The sequence below is a fragment of the Xenopus laevis genome, chromosome 6L, assembly GCF_017654675.1.
Source record: "Xenopus laevis strain J_2021 chromosome 6L, Xenopus_laevis_v10.1, whole genome shotgun sequence".
NCBI classification, from domain to species: Eukaryota; Metazoa; Chordata; class Amphibia; order Anura; family Pipidae; genus Xenopus; species Xenopus laevis.
In genome coordinates this window covers 13,285,740-13,302,973 of record NC_054381.1, presented here as the reverse complement: position 1 = coordinate 13,302,973, position 17,234 = coordinate 13,285,740, and the positions used below count along the sequence as shown (strand labels likewise).

Below are 17,234 nucleotides of genomic sequence, written 5' to 3'. Positions count from 1 at the left end.
TACACTGTTTCTGCTCCTCAGCTCCTGGGATATAAAAGGTGCGTGGAATCAAGAAAAAGAGAAATGAATGCATTTATATAATATGTATTGTTAATGTACTACCTTCTTCTGGGGATTTATTCAACAAGACAAAGCATTTGTGGCCTGAGGCCTCTATAAAGCGTTTAGAAATGAATGTGCAAAGAGAACAGAATATAAAGGTTTGATGCAGTAGGAACCTTCAGGCTTTGGATTTAAACATCTCACGGCTTTTGTAGCCTATTTGTAGTGGAAGTAGAGCAGACCATACATATTATATGAAACACAAACACAATGGAGAACAATTGTATATCCGCATTTGTCACATACGATTTGTTGCTCTGGATTTAGAGGTTGTAACGGCTGGAATATTGTGCAGGATTTAGGCCAATGATGTGACTCTATGCTATAAAATTTAGGGATGCACCGAATCCAGGATTCGGTTCGGGATTCGGACTTTTTCATCAGGATTCGGATTCTGACGAATCCTTCTCCCTGGCTGACCTGAATCCTAATTTACATATGCAAATTATGGACGGGCAGGGAAATCGTGTGACCTTTTGTCTCAAAACAAGGAAGTAAAAAAAAAAAATGTTTTTCCCCTTCCCACCCCTAATTTGCATATGCAAATTAGAATTCAGGTTCGGTATTCGGCCGAATCTTTCGCGAAGGATTCGGGGGTTCAGCCGAATCCAAAATAGTGGATTCGGTGCATCCCTAATAAAATTGCTTTTGCTGGAATTATACCCCTGGAAATGTGCTGTGATCATTTTAACTTCAGATGATGGAAAGTAATGATTGGCTCTAATGGACTTTACCTTTGTGTTAAAGGAGAACTAAAGCCTAACTAAAGAAGTAGGCTAGAAATGCTGTACAGGTATGGGATCCGTTATCCAGAAACCGGTTATCCAGAAAGCTCTGAATTACAGAAAGACTGCCTCCCGTAGACTCCATTATAATTAAATAATCCAAATTTATAAAAATTATTTCCATTTTCTCTGTAATAATAAAACAGTAGCTTGTACTTGATCCCAACTAAGATATAATGAATCCTTATTGGAGGCAAAACCAGCCTATTGGGTTTATTTAATGTTTACATTACATTTTTGCTAAGGCCCAAATTCCCCTAGCAACCATGCATTGATTTAACTAAGAGACAGGAATATGAATAGGAGAGGGTCTAAATAAAAAGACGAGTAATTAAAAAGTAGCAATAACAATACATTTGTAGCTTTAGAGAGGATTTGTTTTTTTTAGCTGGGGTCACTGACTCCCATTTGAAAGCAGGAAAGAGGCAAAAGAAAAAGGCAAATAATTGCAAAACTAACAAAAAATAAATAATGAAGACCAAATTGAAAAGTTGCTTAGAATCTTCCATACTATATCATACCAAAAGTTTTTTTAAAGGTGAACCACCCCTTTAAACGGAGTCTATGAGAGATGGCCTTTTTGTAATTTCGAACTTTCTTGAGAACAGATTTCCAGATAAGGGAGATTGAGATTGAGTCGGGGCCACTACCCAGGTTGAAAGAGGCCCAAAAATAACTTCTTTATACTCAAAACAATATGCATTTCCAGAAAAAGAATGATTTTTAAAGGGGGTTGTTAAATTAACTTTTAGTATGATGTAGAGAGTGATATTCTGAGACAATTTGCAATTGGTTTTCATGTTTTATTATTTGTGGTTTTTGAGTTATTTAGCTTTTTATTCAGCAGCTCTCCAGTGTGCAGTTTACGCAATCTAGTTGCTAGGGTCCAAATTAGCCTAGCAACTGTGCACTGATTTAAATAAGAGAGTGGAATATGAATAGGAGAGGCCTGAATAGAAAGATGAATAATAAAAAAGTAGCAATAACAATAAATGTATAGCTTTACAGAGCATTTGTTTTTAGATGGGGGTCAGTGACCCCCATTTGAAAGCTGAGAAGAATCCAAAGAAAAAGGAAAATAACAAAAAAAACTATAAAAAAATAAATAATTAAGACTAATTGAAAAGTTGCTTAGAATTGGACATTCTATAACATACTAAATGTTATTTTTAGGGTAAAGGGTAAGGCCAGACGAGGAGATTCGGGGAGATTTTGTCGCCTGGCGACTTATCGCCACGTCTTTTGCGCGACTATCTCCCCGAACTGCCTCAGCGTCTTTTCCCCATAGGCTACAGCACAAAATCGCCTGCGCTAATGCACACGCGGCGATGCGTTTTCAATAGTCGCCCAAAGTGCAATTACCCTTAAGGTGAACCACCCCTTTAATGATTTGTATTGCAATCCCTATTCCTTTTCATATGTCGATCAGTTAGGGCATTGGAACTGGCAGTGTAATGAACTGAGCAATGAGCGTGATAGAGCCCTACACAAAAAAATGTCCCTACAAATAAAAATACCAATTCCCCCCCCCCACCCGTTGAATTATTTTAATTCCAGACTTCGCTGTTGCTCCCATTTATGTTGTAGGTTGTTTATTGAGCTTTTGTTACTCAGCACAGACAGTGTCCTTGACGGATCATCAGTAGAAACAGGTAAATATTTAGGTAGAATTCTCCCGCTGCTAACAAATAGCTGGGCTTTAAATCAAGGTTAATTTATAATTAATAGACACTTTGATGTGCAGAGAAAATTCCTGCAATGAAGAAAAAAAATACATTCCTGAGCTTGAGATTGGAATTTGTATTCAGTGTGAGCAATTATTTCAGGGAATATTATGTATAAACGAGGCTTTATTTCCAGTCCTTTATCCTGCCACCTTGACCCAAAGGGCAGTGTAAAAATGCAGCATAAAAACACATTTAACCCATTATTGTAGCATATGCAGAGCTGCTGAAAGTAGAGTCCTGCGCCGAACCAATTTCTAAGACCTGGACCTTACCTGAACCCGCGACCCGAACCGCAACATGTATATTTACCCACTTTGATCCGCTACCCAACTAGGGTTGCCACCCGGCTGGTATTTTACCGGCCTAGCCGGTAAAATACCTGCCAAGGCCGGGGCTGGTATTACAAATTTACCGGCAATGTAGCTGCCGGTAAATTTGTAATACAATTAAAAAGAGCCCTCATCCTGCCCCCAATCCCCTTGAACTTACCTTTTCTTTGTGGTTCGTTTAGTGTCCGTGGCGTGGCCCCACCCCCTTTGATGTCACGCCCCGCCCATTTTGATGTCACGGCCAGCCCCTTTGCGTCCCCGCCCCCACCAGCCGGTAAAGGAATTTCAAAAAGGTGGCAACCCTATACCCAACCCAGACCCGCAGCTGCCTTATCCGCAACCCAACTCGCTACCTGCCAACCACCATTAAACAGGAAGCGATGGTGCTGCAAACCGGAAGTGACATCAAAAGTGGGCGGGGGCAGAAACAAGTTTTATAAAACTTTAAAGGGGACCCGTCACCCAAAAAAAAATTCCAAATCCTATTTTATCACATTAGTCAAGCAAAATTAACTTAAATTACACTATATAAATTATTTGAATCTTGTTTCCTTCAGTCTGGGGATTCATAATTATAACAAGCAGGCAGGAGCCATTTTGTGGACTCTGTTATTAAGACAAGCCTTGTATCATCTCAGAATCTTGTTTGTGCACCAGAATGGGGGACCTGATGTCCATCCCCACGCACTGGTTACACAATTAAATGGTAAAGATAGAGGGGGAATGTGTGGAGAGCAGTGACATGTAGGAAGTGCTGAATGGAAAGTGAAAGTAATTGTCTGCCCCGCCTCTATTTGACAGCTGAGATGTTTAAATGAGTTTACAACAGCTATGAATGCTTTAATAAAAAATAGAAATTGGATTTCATATTTAATTTGAAAAGGACTTTTATTATACAGATTTTTGTGTCTGGGTGACAGGTCCACTTTAAAAGGAGTAAAATATAGTCAGCATTACATAGGATAAGAAATTCAGATGAGATCCGCAACCCGACCAGCGACCCGCAGACCTGTGGCTAGTGATGGGCGAATTTCTCCCGTTTTGCTTCGTCAAAAAAAGTGAAACTCGAAAAATGAACGTCCGTGTCCAAAAAGTCGCCCGCAACGATCTTGACGCTGGCGTTAAAGTCAATGGACGTCTGAATAGTGTTGACGTGAGGCGATTTTGATGTGATCGACTCTTTGGACGCGCGGCCAAAATTTTTTGACGCTGGCGAGTGGGAGATTCGTGAATGTATTTGCTGGCGGCAAAATCCAGGAATTCGCCGCAATTCGTGCGGATAACCCGCGGGTGCCCGACCCACTGTAGGACTGTAGCTTAAAGTCGTGGGTACCATCTCGGAGAACTGAGTATATGCCTAGGTACAATATACATAAACTTTATAGAGAGATTTGTTCTTTTTCCATGTGCTTAATTTATGGAAAAGGAGAAGAAGGCTTCATACCAGCGTTATTGTACTACCGTTTTGCACCACTGGCTCCTAGGATCAATTCCAGCCAAGGCATCTACCTTGCTTACTTGGGCTTTTTGGGGTACAGTATAGGATCCGTTATCTGGAAACCCATTATCCAGAAAGCTCCGAATTACAGAATGGCCGTCTCCCATAGACTCCATTTTATCCAAATAATCCAAATGATTTCCTTTTTCTCTCATCTACCTTGCTTACTTGGGTTTTTTGGGGTACAGGTATAGGATCCGTTATCTGGAAACCCATTATATAGAAAGCTCCAAATTATGGAAAGGCCATCTCCCATAGACTTAATTTTATCCAAATAATCCAATTTTTCTCTGTAATAATAAAACAGTAGTTTCTACTTGATCCCAACTAAGATATAATTAATCCTTATTGGAAGCAAAACCAGCCTTTTGGGTTTATTCAAATGGATTGTTCACCTTCCAAACACTTTTTTTCAATTCAGTTGTTTTTAGATTGTTCCCCAGAATAAAGACTTCTTTTGATTACTTTCCATTATTTATTTTTTACTGGTTTTTGTAAAATTGAATATTTTTGTCTCTGGTGTTTGAGTCTGGCAGCTCAGTAATTCAGGTGCAGATTCTGAACTGTTGAAGTTTTGCAACATTTAGTTGATCCATTTCTCAGCAGCATCTATGGAGTATTAGCAACTATTGTATCAACTCTAACAGCGGCCTGTAATGAAACTCAGAGATTCTGCTCAGCAGGGAAAAAGATAAGAAATGTATCAACTAAATGTATCCATTTAGAACTGTTTACAGGGTCGGCGACCCCCCAGAGCTGCTTCAGAAGGTGAAAAATTACACTTTACACTTCAGTATTAGAAAAACGGTCACACAGAAAATAGAAAGTCATTGTAAAAACTAAAAGTCGTTATTTCTCGTGATCTATCTGAAACAACTTCGGTACATCCCTAATTGCATAGATGTTACAATTGTGATCTTTCAATACACACGTGTGGAGCTGTATTGTCAGATATTCAGGTAGCAACAACAGAATTCTTCCTGTATTACATGATTCACAACTGACAGTGGCCAATTTTTGGGTGCCTTCAAAGACGCCAGATCAAAATTTTCCAGCCACCCCTATTGATGTTGAGAAGCTAAGCTTAGGGCTCGTCACTAATTATCCAGCAGAAAATGAGGTTGGTCCGTAATATAAACTGATGCTACAGGTTTGCTGATTATTAAATTCTGATGCTAATTGCACTGGTTTCTGTGCTGCCATGTAGTAATTATCTGTATTAATTACTAATCATCCTTATATTGTGACATTTCTATTCTATGTGTACTGTATATTGTGAGTGGGTCCCTAAGCTCAGTAAGTGACAGCAGCACAGAGCATGTGCAGTGAATCGGCAGAAAAGAAGATGGGGAGCTACTGGGGCATCTTTGGAGACACAGATCTTACTGCTAAAGGGCTGTGGTTGCCTTGGGCTGGTACAGAAGCACAAAGCATAACGTACAACATTTCTACCTACTTCTTTAGTTTAAATTCCCTTGTCCTTTAAAGGAACAGTTCAGTGTGAAAATAAAAACTGTGTAAATAAATAGGCTGTGCAAAATAAAAAATGTTTCTAATATAGTAAGTTAGCCAAAAATGTAATATATAAAAGCTGGAGTGAACAGATGTCTAATAAAACAGCCAGAATCCAACTTCCTGCTTTTCAGCTCTCTAACTCTGTGTTAGTCAGTTTTTATTTTTACACTTAACAATTCCTTTAAGACCCTGGGATACATCTAAGGAGCTTCCCCTTGCTTCGTGTCCAATCAGAAGCAAAGAATATCAGTCCCTTTAGGTGGGACTTGGTTCACTCAGTATTTTTCCATTACTTCTCATTAAGGTGAGACCCATAGATATCACTGATTGAATATCCAGTCATGGAAAGGGAAAGCAAATTTGGCTGTTAAACGTTAGCAACACATAAATATAGACCACCCCCTCATGTGTCTTAATTCAGAACAAACTGGTCCATCCTTACGTGAATTACATTTCACCATCTATTTTAAGACCAAACTGAAAGCACAAGCATTAGAGACCTCGGTTGCCTTTATCTGATGAATCCATTGAAACCATTGTTAATCTGTGTTGTAGGGATTAAAGAACAACCCGTGGAGGAGGGAGCGGCGAGTGAAGCAGCCGGCATCGCACAGCTAACACCCGCCCTGCAACATTCGTTACTGGAGGAGTCCGAAAGCTCCACCGCCTCCGTTGGAATTGAAGCCAAAACCAGGTCTGTGTATTGTACAAACTGGTGCTGAGTCAGGGCTTTGGGGGTAGGGCAAATAAGGAAGCGGCGGATTCTGGGAGTTGGAGCTGTGCTCCTAAGGAGTAGCCGCCTGCATGAGCAGCTGCCAGCTAGAGCTAGATGTCTTAATTAGTTAGATATGGGGGGGGGGGGGAAGAAAACCCTCATACACCCTCTTAGTTAGGAACAGTAACATCAAAAATGAGTGTTTTAAAGTAATAAAAATATAATGCAGCGTTGCCCTGCACTGCTAAAACTGTGTTTGCTTCAGAAACACTTATATAGTTTATATGAATAAGCTGCTGTGTAGCCATGGGGGCAGCCATTCAAGCACAGGATACACAGTAGATCACAGATAAGTACTACTATAGTTTATATAATAAAGCTGCTGTGTAGCCATGGGGGCAGCCATTCAAAGGAGAAAAGGCTCAGGTTACACAGCAGATAAGCTCTGTAGAACATAATGGTGTTATCTATTATCCACTATTGAACCTGTGCCATATAGACTTTTTTCTATTTCCACCATTGCTACACAGCAGCTTTTTTATATGAAATATAGTCATGTTTCTGAAGCAAACCGATACATTTTACAAGTGCAGGCCAACAGTACATGAGATTTTTATTACTTAAAATGTTTTTTTTTATTTTTTTGGTGTTACAGTAAGGTGGATTCTTATGAATTCTATACATTACATTAGCATAGGCCTTTTGAAAGCAGAAAAGACAGGTTCTCGAGGGGCCATCTTTAAATCCTCTACAGCTCATTTTCTTCTCAATATCCAGATGGTCCTAAGGCCTTTGGTACATGGGGTGATCTTTGGGGTGGGGGGTATTTTGCCCTTAAACGGAATGTCAACCCCAAAACACAATTTTTGCTTAATAAAAGAACACAATTTTAAGCAACTTTTCAATATAAATTTATTACAATTTTTCAGTTTTTTTTTTTTTTATGTATTTTTCGGTATTTTGCTCTTAAAGGCAATGTCAACCCAAAATACAAGCATTTTGCCTAATAAAAGAACACAATTTTAAGCAATGTTGCAGTACACATTTATTAAAAATTTTCTGTGGATTTCAAACTATTTGTATATGTATTGCTATTGAAAGCAGTGTCTGTCCCTTTCTATTCTCTGCACCGGTGACTCAGACTGTTGATACAATGTAAGACAAGGCAGCTGATTAACAGACCTGTCTTTGCTGGGGAACCAAGACTTTTGCAACACTGTTTTGAACGTAACAAGCAGAAATTAGGCAAATGCTGCTTTCAATAGCAACTCTTTTTTTTTTTTTTAAAAAACTTTAAAAGCACTAAAAACTTTTAATAAATGTATATTGGAAAATTGTTTAGAATTATTGTATCCTTTATTAGGCAAACTTTTATGGGTTGATTTGCCCTTTAAAGCTTTGCTTGAAGGGATACTGTCATAGGAAAATGTTTTTTTTTTTCCCAAAACGTATCAGTTAATAGTGCTGCTCCCGCAGAATTCTGCACTGAAATCCTTTTCTCAAAAGAGCAAACAGATTTTTTTATATTTTATTTTGAAATCTGACATGGGGCTAGACATGTTGTAAGTTTCCCAGCTGCCCCCAGTCATGTGACTGCTCTGATAAACTTCAGTCACTCTTTACTGCTGTACTGCAAGTTACAGTGATTTCAACCCCCCCCCCCAGTAGCCTAACAGAGCAATGGGAAGGTAAACAGATAGCAGCAACCTAACACAAGATAACAGCTGCCTGGTAGATCTAAGAACAACACTCAATAGTAAAATCCAGGTCCCACTGAGACACATTCAGTTACATTGAGAAGGAAAAACAGCAGCCTGCCAGAAAGCAGTTCCATCCTAAAGTGCTGGCTCTTTCTGAAATCACATGACCAGGCAAAATGACCTGAGATGCACCTACACACCAATATTACAGCTAAATACACTTGTTGGTTCAGGAATTAAATTTTATATTGTAGAGTGAATTATTTGCTGTGAAAACAGTGTCATTTAGAAATAAAAACTACATCATAAAAATCATGACAGAATCCCTTTAAATACTACACACCATTTGACAGACTATTCGTAGCTGCTCCTTGTATGTGGCTGTGGTAAATATGACAAATGACTAGCCTTTAAAGAGACAGTTCACCTTGAAAGTCACATTTCGTGGGATATAGATATGTACAATTTACAGTTTGTCTAGAACCAGAGGGACCAACAGCAAGTATTTAGGAGTGCTCTACCCTCTTATATTCACCTGTGTAGGTCCAGGTGCTAAACTGGAGGACCTTTGCCTGCAAGCTGGGTCAAGTTTCACATCCAATGGAAGAAATCCAGTAGCACACCGGTAGTATTGAAAAAATCTTCAGTGTTTTATTAGCCCATACATATACACAATAGGGCAACGTTTCTGGCCCAACTGGACCCTTTATCAAGCCTCAACGCTTGATAAAGGGTCCAGTTGGGCCCGAAACGTTGCCCTATTGTGTATATGTATGGGCTAATAAAACACTGAAGATTTTTTCAATACTACCGGTGTGCTACTGGATTTCTTCCATTAGAACCAGAGGGACCGTGACAGCAGCTTTTATTGTCCTATAATGGCCCCTTTAAAGTAGTAAATTTGTTATTGATCTTTCATTCCTTACATTGACATTAAATGCTACAAGATGAAACACGTCAATAGACTGTGGTTTGCAAAAAAAAAGCAGGAAAATATACAGAGGGATGTAAAAGATACAGAATAAATAAAACAGTATATCTGAATTAACTTTAAAGTGCTTATTCCTTTCATGTATTTTGTTTTGATTTGCTGTTGCAATTTTCTGAAAAAACATTGATTAATTACAATCAAGGGAAACGATCAGGAACAATTTATGGGTTACGCAACCATCAAAGCAAAAAGGAAGGTACCCCACACTTCCGTGACTTTAAGAACAGGGGCGTCAACCTTGTGGCCATATGTGAAGTAGTTCGGAGTTGCAACATATAGGCTGAACGGTTGGGAGACCAAAATCCCTGCTGCAAGGACTGATCAATTAATTTTATTAGAACTACTCATCTTTCTATTCAGGCCTGTCCTACTCCATTCTCGTATTCAAATCAGTGCATGGTTGCTAGGGTAATTTGGACCCTAGCAAGCAGATTGCTGACATTACAAACTGTAGAGCTGCTGAATTAAAAGCTAAATAACTCAAAAAACCCGGATGCCCCCATGGCTACAGCAGCCTGTGTATATTAACTATAGTAGTACTTATCTGTTATCTACTGTGTATCCTGTGCTTGAATGGCTGCCCCCATGGCTACACAGCAGCTTGTTTATATAAACTATACTAGTACTTATCTGTTATCTACTGTGTATCCTGTGCTTGAATGGCTGCCCCCATGGCTACACAGCAGCTTGTTTATATAAACTATAGTAGTACTTATCTGTTAACTACTGTGTATCCTGTGCTTGAATGGCTGCCCCATGGCTACACAGCAGCTTGTTTATATAAACTATACTAGTACTTATCTGTTATCTACTGTGTATCCTGTGCTTGAATGTCTGCCCCCATGGCTACACAGCAGCGTGTTTATATAAACTATAGTAGTACTTATCTGTTATCTACTGTGTATCCTGTGCTTGAATGGCTGCTCCCATGGCTACACAGCAGCGTGTTTATATAAACTATAGTAGTACTTATCTGTTATCTACTGTGTATCCTGTGCTTGAATGGCTGCTCCCATGGCTACACAGCAGCTTGTTTATATAAACTATAGTAGTACTTATCTGTTATCTACTGTGTATCCTGTGCTTGAATGTCTGCCCCATGGCTACACAGCAGCTTGTTTGTTATCTACTGTGTATCCTGTGCTTGAATGGTTGCCCCCATGGCTACACAGCAGCTTGTTTATATAAACTATAGTAGTACTTATCTGTTATCTACTGTGTATCCTGTGCTTGAATGGCTGCCCCCATGGCTACACAGCAGCGTGTTTATATAAACTATAGTAGTACTTATCTGTTATCTACTGTGTATCCTGTGCTTGAATGTCTGCCCCATGGCTACACAGCAGCTTGTTTGTTATCTACTGTGTATCCTGTGCTTGAATGGTTGCCCCCATGGCTACACAGCAGCTTGTTTATATAAACTATAGTAGTACTTATCTGTTATCTACTGTGTATCCTGTGCTTGAATGGCTGCCCCCATGGCTACACAGCAGCGTGTTTATATAAACTATAGTAGTACTTATCTGTTATCTACTGTGTATCCTGTGCTTGAATGGCTGCTCCCATGGCTACACAGCAGCTTGCTTATATAAACTATAGTAGTGTATCTGAAGCAAACACACCAGTTTTAACAGTGCAGAGCAACAGTACATGACATTGTCATTCCTTTTAAACACTTTCATATTTTGGGGTTACTGTTCCTTTAAGGAATAGCAGGGACCATGTTATATTATGAGTAGATGTTCAGATTCCCATGTTACAGCAGTGCATAAAATGAGCGCAGCTTGTGTATGTGTAGGAGTAAAGAGGATTCAGTGACCTCACGCTTCTTGTTTTCCAGTGGATCTCGCTAATAATGAAATGTGCAGCTTATTAAATATTTACAGATTTACTTCAGCTGCAGCTTCCATAAACAAATGACATAACAGGAGTTCATCTTCCAAGCGTTTCTCTATTAACCATGATAAATAACAGCCGACTCAACACCGAATATGTTATTAAATGCTTCTTCTTCATTGTATATAATTGTCGACAATTAAAGGGACCTTAAAGGAAGAGACTAGAAAGTATACATAGGGGCTTGTGTGAAAGCATGGAGGTACAGGAGCTCTCTTATGGTGGCCATAGACGCAAAGATCCGCTCGTTTGGCGACATCGCCAAATGAGCGGATCTTTCCCCCGATATGCCATTAACCAGCAGAGTCTTCCTTATCATTGAAACAATGTATCCGGATTCAGCCAAGAGGATATATAGTGAATAAAGTACCCCCTCTTGTAAAATATAAGGATATTATAAGTTACCGAGGAGTTTCATGACCATATAAAAACACGAGGCCGAAGGCCGAGTGTTTTTATACAGGTCATGGAACTCCGAGGTAACTTATAATATCCTCATATTTTACAACTGGGGGTACTTTATTAATTATAATACACAAATTTTAGTGAGTCATGTGACAGAAATTACATCACTACTCACCGTTTATAACTGATGACATCACTACTCACCGTTTATAAGGATATAATTTACAGGATATTCATGGCTTTTGTGTATTATATATGCTTATTTCCCCTTTTAGGGCAGAGACATACGGTCCGATTCGGGGGGGACTGTTATTGCTACTTTTTATTACTCATCTTTCTATTCATCCATCTCCTATTCATATTGCAGTCTCTTATTCAAATCAATGCATGGTTGCTAGGGTAATTTGGACCCTAGCAACACAATTGCTAAAACTGCAAACTGGAGAGCTGCTGAATAAAAAGCTAAATAACTCAAAAACCACAAATAATCAAAAATGAAAATCAATTGCAAATTGTCTCTACATGATCTCTCCACCGATATGCCCGTCAGATCATAATGCCGGAAATACGGGCGGTCATTATTTATTTTTTATAGTTTTTACATTATTTGCCTTTTTCTTCTGACTCTTTTCAGCTTTCAAATGGGGCTCACTGACCCCATCTAAAAACAAATGCTCTATAAGGCTACACATTTATAGTTGTTACTACTTTTTATTACTCATATTTCTACTCAGGCCTCTCCTATTTATATTCCCGTCTCTTATTTAAAGGTTTTTTTATTTCATTTATTTAGGTTTTTTCTTTTTTTCTTTTCAGCTTTCAAATGAGTGTCACTGACCCCATCTAAAAAAACCTAATGCTCTATAAGGCTACAAATTTATTGTTGTTGATACTTTTATTCCTTATCTTTTATTCTGACCCTCTCCTATACATATTCCATTCTCTTATACAATGCATGGTTGCTAGGGTAATTTCAACCCTAGCAACCAGACTGCTGAAACTGCAAACTGGAGAGCTGTTGAATAAAAAGCTAAATAATTCAAAAAACCACAAATAATAAAAAATGAAAACCAATTGCAAAGTGTCTCAGAATATCGCTCTCTTCATCATACTAAAAGTTAATTTAAAGGTGAACAACCTCTTTAATATGGCTTTATATGTACTGCATGCTATGGTTCTGATTCCTGATTATTTATACCATGCATAAATATGTATAGAGCAGGCCAAAGAAGTCCAGTTTAATAGAAACCTTTTATTCAAGCACTGGGTATGAATAAATGAACAATGTAATATTTTTCATACTATAGTTCCGCTGCTCCTTTAAAAGCTTGGGCTTGTGCTCAGGATCTAACTGTTTATTTTTCCGTTTTTATTTTAGTGAACAACTTTGCGCCTTTTGTTATTGTGGAGAACGAAGTCTCTTGGGTCAGGGAGAATTGAAGCTGTTCAGGCCAACGCCAGACTTTCCTCTGCCATGGAAAACCCATTCAGAGACCACGGACACTGAAAGCAATGATGAGACATGCAAAAACAGCGGAAGGACAGAGAAACAAAGAGGGCCAAGAAAGTAAGAGTTGTTTATTTATTGTGCCAAAAGCTACATTAGAATTGGATGGGTGTAAGGCTTAAGTCACAAGGACGCTCGGAGCTTCTACTTGCAGCTGCCCAGATAGAGTTCTTGTTGCTTTCTCTGGCTGCTTGTGGCATTAGAAGGAATGGAACCTATTTGCAGCAACTAATCACCCTGTGTGACATGGAGGGACAATATACAGCCGTCTTTAACATGTGCCAGTATGTAGGATTGTACTGAAAATGTACAGCATAATATTCTGTAATCCCTATTCTTATAAATGGTGCTCGGTTGTAAAGAGTGTGTAGGGGTGTCACATGTTTTATTGAATCTTTTGCAATATAAAAATGTAGGGGGTACATTATCCTTTATAATACATGAGTGATACTAAGAGTTCCCTGTATAACTCAGTCTGCAGCCTTGTGCCTTTATATGGTCACAGAACCCCCTCAGTGACTTCTAATATCCTTATCATTTACAGTAGGGGGTACATTATCCCTCATAATACATGAGTGATACTCAGAGTTCCCTGTATAACTCAGCCTGCAGCCTTGTGCCTTTATATGGTCACAGAACAACCCCTCAGTGACTTCTAATATCCTTATCATTTACAGTAGGGGTACATTATCCCTCATAATACATGAGTGATACTCAGAGTTCCCTGTATACCTCTGCCTGTAGCCTTGTGCTTTTACAGTATATGGTCACAGAACTGCTCAGAGACTTCAAATATCCTTATCACTTACATTGCGGGGGGGGGGGGGGGGTCTAAGTGTTATCGAAATTCTCTTGCCTTACTACTACTTCTTCTCCTCACAGTTTCTGCTTCTTGCCCAAAAAAAGAGGAAAACCAAGAGGTTCTTATTACTTTTTTTCAGCATGTAACTGGGTTCCAGTGGTTGCTTCTGTTTTGTGCCGGATATCAGTGTGGTTTTCCCCATAGAGAGACATGAACTACTTGTAGTGCCAACCTATTTTTATTTTCTGTGATTTCAGAGGCATCTTTGGTGGCTGTTGCTCTTACAGCTGCTTTAGCTTCTCTCTCTTTCTGGAGTGGTTAGAATATAGAAGCCTATGATTTTGTGAGAACACGAAACGCATAAGGCTGTGATCCACGCTTGTACCTCAATAAAAAGACCTGTTTTTTACTACTACTACCTGGGGGACTGCTCTCTGAGTGCCTACCCTACAAAACAATATGGTTAGAATATAACCCTGATACCCCTGTTTGGGGAGGTTGGGTAGCTGTCTGAACGCCAAACGCGTGAGAAACCTTTTGTGATTCCAGTGTTTATGTTTCCTGCGTGTGCTGCTGTGCGGCTCTGTATGCTTCCCGTTGCACACCTCTAATTAGAATTAGTCTTCTGAACAGAATCACAAAATAGTATCCTCTTGTGGTTTCCAGGCGCCGAACTCCCGTGAAGGTTAAACCGGTGCTTTTGCCTGGTAGCTGGGACAAGCCCACTGAACTCAGGCCTTTGCATGCTGAGAAACTGCACGTCTGCTATTAGTATTTAACCAGTATGATTGGGAGCTATTAGTCTGAAATCAGCTTTACTGCCTCGGCTCTCCTCGCTGGGGAATAAAAATCAGAGCACAAAGAACATAAATCTCCCGACTAAGGATCCTTCCTTGTGACAGGGGAGCAAGGGAAACCGTATCCAGCCGAGCTGTTTAGTTAATCTTTTGTGATGATAATTGAAAAACTTGATGGGGCAAAATCATCCGCACTACAGTGAAATGGGTTGCCATCAATGTGCCGTGGGACTTTGCTTTAATTTATTGTGTTTGCACTAACATTTAATTAGCCGGTGCTGTATGGCAAGCGTGATGGAGTAAATCTCTGTGAAGTAGGGCCCGTCTTGCTCTCTGACAGCTGAACTACTACTCGGAGTGCCAGCTGCTTGTGCCACCAGGCTCATTTGCACTTCTCTAACTCCATTGGACCCATGTTCCAGTCAGCAGGTCCATTTTATTTTCCTTACATATCTGCAGCCCTCCAAGATGATATTGAATTCAACTACCTTTATCCCACTGAATGCCAAAGGCTGCTGGGAATTGTAGTTCAAGGACATCTGATGGGCATCAGATCTCCATATTTGGGAATTCTGGGACCAGGTCATGGTCCCACCTAGCGCTCACCATGTTGGGAGAGAGGTGGTTATTAAATAGGTAACTTATTGTGTTGGCAGAGAACAATGAGGCTTTAGGGGCACTTAGCCTCCCCAAAAAGAGACCAACTGCCACCTAAAATATGTACCGGTATGGGATCTGTTATCTGAAAAGCTATTATCCAGAAAGCTCTGTGTTACGGAAAGGCTGTCCCCCATAGACTCCATTTTATCCAAATAATCCGAATTTTAAGTAATGATTTGCTTTTTCTCCGTAATAATAAAACAGTAGCTTGTACTTGATCCCAACTAAGATATAATTAATCCTTATTGGAAGCAAAACCAGCCTATTGGGTTTATTTAATGTTTAAATGATTTACTAGTAGACTTAAGGTATGAAGATCCAAATTACAGAAAGATCTGTTATCCAGAAGACCCCAGGTCCAGAGCATTCTGTATACCAGGTCCCATACATGTACCTAGCAGAAGTAAATAAAACAATACTTTGTACTTGATCCCAACTAAGATATAATTAATCCTTATTGGAGGCAAAACCAGCCTATTGGGTTCATTTAATGTTTACATGATTTTCTAGTAGACTTCAGGTATGAAGATCCAAATTATGGAAAGATCCGTTATCCAGGAAACCCCCAGGCCCCAAGCATTTTGGATAATCGGTCCCAAACCTGTAGTTCTAAGCTCCTCCAGGGGATCTGCTGGTAGTCCCCCTCATCAGTCTCTCCGTTGCAGTTGTTGAAGAATGGACCTACGCAAGGTATTGTGGGAAATAGAAACTTGCTGGAGGAAGACTGGTTTCTGCTACAGTCATTGTGAAGTCCGTGACAGACGGATATTATTACTTTCGGTAGCAACTGAATTTGTAAAATTACATTTTACACGTAAGCTTTCTGACCTCAGCTGGGTAGATGCCTGTTGACATTTTGGGTTTGGTTTAATACATTGTTTCCGTTTTCTTTTGGATACATTGTGCAAAATGAAAAATATTTTCATTATAGTTAGTTAGTCAAAAATGCAATGTATAAAGACTGGAGTGAGTGGATGTGTAACATAATAGACAGAACACTACTTCCTGCTTTTCAGCTCTCTTGCTTTCCACTGATTGGTTACCAGGCAGTAACCAATCAGTGACTTGAGGGGGGGGGCATGGGTCATAACTGTTGCTTTTGAATCTAAGCTGAATGCTGAGGATCAATTGCAAACTCACTGAACAGTTATGTCCCAAGTGACCCCCCTTATAGTCACTGACTAACTCAGAGTTAGAGAGCTGAAAAGCAGGAAGTAGTGTTCTGGCTATTATGTTACACATCCAGTCACTCCAGCCTTTATACATTACATTTTTGGCTAACTAACTATATCAGAAATATTTTTTGTTTTGCACAGGTTTTATTTTTCTACTGAACTGCTCCTTTAAAGAATCATCAGAAGGTTTTTTTATTCCTTTGTTTTTGGCCCTTCGTATATAATGGTTCAAACAAAATGAAATTCTGTTGCAATATGTTTGTTTCACATCCTCTTGCTTTTGCCAAAGTGCTGATTCAGCGCCGAGTTGTAACTCCTGAGGCTTTGTGATGGCAATCCACCTGCGAATAAATCCCTCGAGGGTTAGCGTGAGGTTTCAGGGAGAACTGGAAGCGATTCTCTCTTGGCTCCCAGTGTGGGTGTGTGTCTGGCAGCCGGTCAAAGGCAACGCTGCAGGGAGTGAGGATGTGTCTGACATTGCCAAGTATGTGTGTCATTTTCCTTTACCTGATCCCGAGCAGCAGTCATTCATTCACTACAGGTGCATTTTGGCCTGGGGAGCTTTCCATTGTAGTTAATGACGTGGGGCACGGCAGGGTCGGGCAGATAATACGCCACATGTACAAACAA

The 17,234-nt window shown here is 39.7% G+C and overlaps 1 protein-coding gene across 10 annotated transcripts in view; it reads left to right on the top strand.

The window, feature by feature from the left end:
* kmt2c.L (lysine methyltransferase 2C L homeolog) overlaps positions 1-17,234 on the top strand; it is a 173,555-nt gene that overhangs the window by 42,564 nt on the left and 113,757 nt on the right. For all 10 annotated transcript variants that reach the window (XM_041565790.1, XM_041565791.1, XM_041565792.1 and 7 more), the window contains exons 3-4: positions 6,512-6,650; positions 13,042-13,230. In XM_041565790.1, the coding sequence (XP_041421724.1) occupies positions 6,512-6,650; positions 13,042-13,230 (328 nt within the window). The remainder of the gene's footprint in view (positions 1-6,511; positions 6,651-13,041; positions 13,231-17,234) is intronic.